Source organism: Drosophila sechellia, chromosome 2R, assembly GCF_004382195.2.
Source record: "Drosophila sechellia strain sech25 chromosome 2R, ASM438219v1, whole genome shotgun sequence".
NCBI lineage: Eukaryota > Metazoa > Arthropoda > Insecta > Diptera > Drosophilidae > Drosophila > Drosophila sechellia.
In genome coordinates, this window is record NC_045950.1 from 19,250,529 (window position 1) to 19,255,950 (window position 5,422).

A 5,422-nucleotide genomic window follows, 5' to 3' on the forward strand; every position below is an offset into this window, starting at 1 on the left:
ATCTATATAAAGCTATATATCCATACCCATAGCGGGCACAAGGACTCTGAGCTGCCAGCCCGCTGATGGGCGCCAGCTTTTAATCATTATTAATTATCCAAGGGCCAGGTCGGAGGAGTATAAATCACTTCTGCTGGCGCTGCAGCATTTCCAGTGGGAGGAGCGGCTAATCTATTCCAGGCCAACTTGCAAAACGCTAAGAAATGCGGCTAATTACAGGGTGGGCAGTGGAGCAGCCACCATTTATTTATATCAACGTGAATCGAAATGATACGATTAACTACTACATGTAGGTAGTAGGAGGATCTAGAAACTGCTGGCCGGCGATACAGAGGGGTCGACGTCCATATCGAAGTCCATGTTGGCGCCTTGTTCCTCGATTTCCTTAGCCCTATAGATGGTGCACATTTCCGCGTGTTCACACCTAAGCGCTTTCCTGGCCAGATGTTCAGCCTCGCTGAGGTTTATGAAGTCACTCCAGTCGTGCGACAGAATGCCCACAATGTTCTCCGCATCTGTGCCCTTTGCGGCATATATTACCATGCGGGACTTCCCCAACTCCATGCTGAATAAGTGGAGACCCTTGCTGTCCTGCCCGGCTATCAGGACATTCGGGGATTCGGTGTTCTGGTACTTGTCGCAAAACATGTCCCGCACCTGGGACACGGTCACCTTCTGGCCGCGATCCCGGACCAGTTGTTCCACCTTTGAACTCACTTCCAGAACTATTTTCCGATCGATGCCGGAACGAGGTGCGCAGCAGCTGAATAATTAGTTAAAAGTTATTTTAACAACGCAAATTGAATAGTCTTACTAAATGCGGTCATCTATCAGATACATTTCGTATTCATTCGAGTCAGTGGCCAGTATCACGGCGTTGGTACTCTTAAGACCCACGATGTTGCCTTCGATCGACATATAACTGTGGGAATCAATAGCTAGTATGTAAGAGAATACATGATTCCAGTCACAAACTCACCTTTCATCTTCCATCATTTTGAAATAGACTCCCAAAAGCGTTCGAGCAGAAAAGTGCCAGTTAAATGAGCTGCAAAGATTATTTAAAACTTTAAAAGGGCTTGGGAAGTATATAATATATTTGATCTGGGTGCAAAGATCTCGTGTGGCTTTCAAAACTAATATTTGCTCAAGTAGATTAAGGCCAACAAATTGTCAACGCCTGTGTGGCCCAGAAGCGTGGCTATCCATTGTCTGGAAGTAAGCGATATTGGCAGTCCGAGGCTGGGCGTCACCTACGCTGGATGGCGATGGCGATGATGATGATGGGGTCTCGCCAACTGGTTGGCACTGACCAAGAAACGCGTCTATGCGCGGAGTGTCGAGGCAGCTGCACCTGCTCCTCCGCAAGGGAGCTGGCCCTAAAAATAGATCCAACCAGTTGGCGAAGTCAAGACCAGAAGGCCTCGGAATGGGAGATACTTTAACGAGCCTATCAATTTATAGACACTGTCCGCGCAACGATGTAATCGATGTGTTAATTAGCCTAAGCAGGAACAGGGATCAACCTACCTAGAGTCCGAGTGGATTTGAGCCTATTTACAAGATTCTGGATCTGAATGTTGGACGCACAATTAAAAGCCAACTTGATTGCCACTGAGAACAGGGTTCACATTCCACGTCAAAAGGGATTTGCTTTCAAATTAATAAGGCCCTGACAGTTGTTCAAAATTAATACTTGTTTTTATGCCAGCTCTATTTGCGGTATAATGTACGCTTTATACTACACACGCTGCAAAATGTGGCGCTTCAAGGGAGTGGAATGCATCATACAAATGTGCACTATTAATTAAATAAAATAGCGTTGATGCTAATTAACATGTATTTTTTACGTGGGTATATTCGACTTGACAAAGAACGCCATCATCTATCAACTATGGGTGTTAGTTCAATTAACTTTAATCAGCATTGGCTGTCAGGCTTTTTCCAATTACCAATGGCCAATTGGCTTTTGACAGAGGCTGTTCCCTCTGTTTTGGCCCGATATCGTTTTCCCATTTGACAAAATAATAATCGCGTGTGGATCGCTCTTGACTTCCCCAGCGCAAGCCCCTTATTACATTATTATTATTATTATTGGTACTCGTCTGCATGTCTGGAATTTAATTTTTTCTGGCATTTACAAAACACTTCAACCCGTTTTGACAAGAGTCGGCGATGACAGCAATTACCATACGATTTGCATGACGTTTATGTTTATTTTCGCTTTGTATTCCCTGCCAGGCAGTCGTGAATATTTTGCCCAGCCTTTGTGTTCTTTTGGCCCAGTCGAAAAGAAGCCAACCTGCGAGTGCTCAGGTTGATTTCGATTTTGACAGCTGCCTGACTCACTCCACTCGGTTGGCTGCCTCGCTGTTCGCATTTTGGCTGGATTCGCATTTCATTAGCTCGTTATGGACCACCTACGGCCAGGCCAGGCCAACTGCTGACAGAGGAGCCCCCTCTGATCCCCACCCATGGCTTCGGCCATTTGGCAGACCCACAGCGAAGCAATTAAGCCGCCTGGCATCGAACGCAATCCCGTCCAATGGGGCAATTTAAGGTATTTACAAAAGCGTAAAAAGGCAAGGAAAACAAGACTGGCTCCTCCCAATCAAAACATGACGAATGCCACTCGAGGCCCTCTCCGAGATGTCAATCGTTCAAGTTTAAGACGGCTCTCCGGAGGAACACTCCGCTCCTTCCTCCTACCTGGCCCCTAAATGAAATCTTCAAGTTCTTCAAGGGAACTCTGCAGCTTCGGATGGGAATACATATATGATGTACTTTTATTAGGGTTTTTTATTGATATTTAATGGTTGAATATGTTGAAGCAAATTTGCAAACATTGAGAACTATTGAAACTTCAAGTGGGAATTTAACAGAAGTATACTGACAAATTTAATTTCGAAGAACAGCTTTCAAGGGATATACAAGTTCTCCAAATGCGTTCTTTGTTTTAGGCGAAGGTTTTTCGCACAACGTCGTCGGCAACGTCGTCGTCGTCGTCATCATCATCCTTGCCCTGGATCTTGAAGTAGGCCATGGAGAAGGTGTCCTTGGCCGTGGACACGACTCGCAACCAATCGCGCAGGCTGACCTTCTTCAAATACCGCTTGGTCAGATACTTGAAGTAGCGCTTGGAGAAGTGCACACCGGAGTGGATGATCAGCGAGAAGTTCTTGGAGCGCTCGAAAGTGACCTGGTCCTTCAGCTGGTTGAGCTTGTTCTTTATCTTGATGTGGGTCTTCAAATACTGCTCGAAGTCAGCGAGGTCGAGAATCATATCCTCGGCCACGATTGCGCAGTCGATCACAAAGCGTTTCCAAGCCTTCTTTTTGCCCAGCCTTTTTCCACGCAGAACATTCTTCGCGCGTTTCGGCTTGGGCTTCGTGGTTGCCGGGGTAGCGACCTTCTTTGCGACACTTTTAGCTTTGGATGCTGGAACCTCGGTTTTTTCGGCTTTTGGTGCTGCGGGAGCTTGTTCTTTGGGCTTTTCCTGCACCAGGGCCGCCTTTTTGGCGGGAACACCCTCGGGTTTTCCCGCATCGACACGTGTAGGGGGCGCCGATCTCTTTTTATAGACCACCTCAGGGGCAACGGGTTCCGACGCTTGCTTCAAGTTCTTGCGAGAAGCATTCGGGGCTTTCTTCGCCTGCGATCCCAACTTCTGGTCAGCAGCTTCGGCGGCCTTCTTGGCCGATTCCTTCATGGCCAAATCGAGATTCTTCAGAGCCACGGCCGGAGCTTTGGCCACCTTTTTAGAGGACAAAGGCGGAGCCGCAGATGGGGTGGCGGTTTCTACAGGGGCCACCTTAGCTGGGGCTTTCTTCGACGGCTGTGGGCCCGCCTTAGAATTGGCCTTGGGAGCATTCTTTTTCTGGGTCTGCGACTTCATTCCTATATGGCAAAGCATGAGCACACGCCAAACATTTTCTTTCGATCAACTTACTCCAAAAAAATGAATACCAAAAATGGGTTAGAAATACAGCGTGACTTCCTCCGTTGAAGTTTGGCAGGAAAAGAGTTTGTGTGACCAAGTGTTGCAACAATCAGAAACTTAACGTATTTTCTATCAGTGTGACCTTACTCGCAATCGACTGTGCTTACGTAGAATGCGAATGCCAATTATTCGATTATCTTTGGCGGCATGTTTGTAAAAAACAGGAAATCTTTAAGTGAAATCACGAGGAGATTGTGCAGCAGGTGGGGATGTTGACGCTCTGATTTAACACTGATTAATTGGCACGAAATTATTATTACCGCTTGTCAGCCGGGGATCAATATGGCCTTGTTTGTTGTCTCGCCTCCAGTTCGGGCTCAGTAATTTGTAGTTTCCATATTATACCTGCTCCCTTTTAAGCACGTTTATTATGGGGTATTGTGGTGGATCGAAATCGATTTAATCTTGTGCACACAGGTTCGAGATAAGTTACCAAAGTGGGAAGTTATTGGCGCAATGTATTTTATTCTCCTGAATCCACTGAGATAGCTCACCTTTTCTCAATGTTCGGCAAATTGAATTCCGAAAGCCTGATTAAAGTCTCGTCACCTCCCGCTCTCTTTGTCGGCCAGTTCATTTATTTCCGAGTTGTACAAACATTTAGCTATCGCTTCAATATTTTTTAAGCCAAAAGGAAATCCCTAAATTGCATAACATATCGCTTTGCAACGAGCGCCATTTATCAAATTCAAATGAAAGAGTAGGCCACCAACTGGGATTTGGGATTGTGGATGGGAGATGCCACCTCCTATCGGCAGGAAAAATAAAAAATAAAAACAAAAGCAAAAAGTGCAAGCCAAAGTGAATTCCCGCTGAGCGTTTAATCAAAATTTACCGGCGAACGCGTTCGCTGACAATGAGAAATTGCAACAAATTCGCGCTACATCGAAACCGTCTCCCTCGTGCTGTCTCTTTCTGTCTCGCTGCAGCCGTCTCTTTCGCTTGCCACTGCCAAGAGCAAACAAGGCTTAAAAAGGAGGGCAGGAGGGGCGGGACAGGGGTGTCGATGGCAGCGCAAACAAAGCGCCGCGGAACGTCCAAAGAAATGCAGCGATCACGTATACGCACCCCTAGCCACCGAAACTTAACCCATCTATCCACCTTCTCATACCCTAACATAGGGTATTCCTATTCAAATGCTTTCGGTCTGTTGTTTAATTTGACTTTGGATCACCCTAAATTGTTTATAATTAAATTAGAGTGATCTTTTGAGCTACTTTCGTACATTTTCATGACTTTCCATACTTGTAATAGAGATTGAAAAAGGCCAACTTAGGGTATTTTGGGTGCGTACCACTGTTTTTCCATCTCCGCATGAAGCTCCTGCAGTTAGGATGCTACTCGATTTCCCAGCCGCCGACTGTATATTGTTTTCTGGTGGTTTTGGTTCTTTTTTTGGCGGTTTTGTTTCGGTTGCGGATA

General features: G+C 46.1%; 2 protein-coding genes across 4 annotated transcripts; both read right to left on the reverse strand.

Annotated features, from left to right (window-relative positions):
* Positions 1-204: 204 nt before the first annotated feature.
* LOC6615672 lies at positions 205-1,561 on the reverse strand. 3 transcript variants are annotated; one of them, XM_032715626.1, is made up of 4 exons: positions 1,531-1,561; positions 980-1,048; positions 815-922; positions 205-763 (listed from the first exon to the last, which is right to left on the reverse strand). In XM_032715626.1, the coding sequence occupies exons 2-4, from the start codon at positions 994-996 to the stop codon at positions 307-309; spliced, it is 582 nt and encodes a 193-aa protein (XP_032571517.1). In that variant the 5' UTR covers positions 997-1,048; positions 1,531-1,561; the 3' UTR covers positions 205-306. The 3 variants fall into 3 exon arrangements, with proteins under 3 accessions (XP_032571517.1, XP_032571518.1, XP_002040043.1); XM_032715627.1 differs by lacking the exon at positions 1,531-1,561 and adding an exon at positions 1,258-1,509; XM_002040007.2 differs by lacking the exon at positions 1,531-1,561 and having other exon boundaries at positions 980-1,247.
* A 1,212-nt stretch (positions 1,562-2,773) lies between these two features.
* LOC6615673 (60S ribosomal protein L22) lies at positions 2,774-4,042 on the reverse strand. The gene is made up of 2 exons (XM_002040008.2): positions 3,950-4,042; positions 2,774-3,897 (listed from the first exon to the last, which is right to left on the reverse strand). The coding sequence occupies exon 2, from the start codon at positions 3,893-3,895 to the stop codon at positions 2,957-2,959; it is 939 nt and encodes a 312-aa protein (XP_002040044.1). The 5' UTR covers positions 3,896-3,897; positions 3,950-4,042; the 3' UTR covers positions 2,774-2,956.
* Between the last annotated feature and the right edge of the window lie 1,380 nt (positions 4,043-5,422).

Bases quoted from the DNA above. Each gene is read 5' to 3' on its own strand.
- LOC6615672 (XM_032715626.1), bottom strand. The intron at 764-814 runs GTAAGACTATTC...CTAATTATTCAG, and splicing joins CTGATAGATGACCGCATTTA to CTGCTGCGCACCTCGTTCCG.
- LOC6615673 (XM_002040008.2), bottom strand. From the start codon at position 3,895: ATGAAGTCGCAGACCCAGAAAAAGAATGCTCCCAAGGCCAATTCTAAG.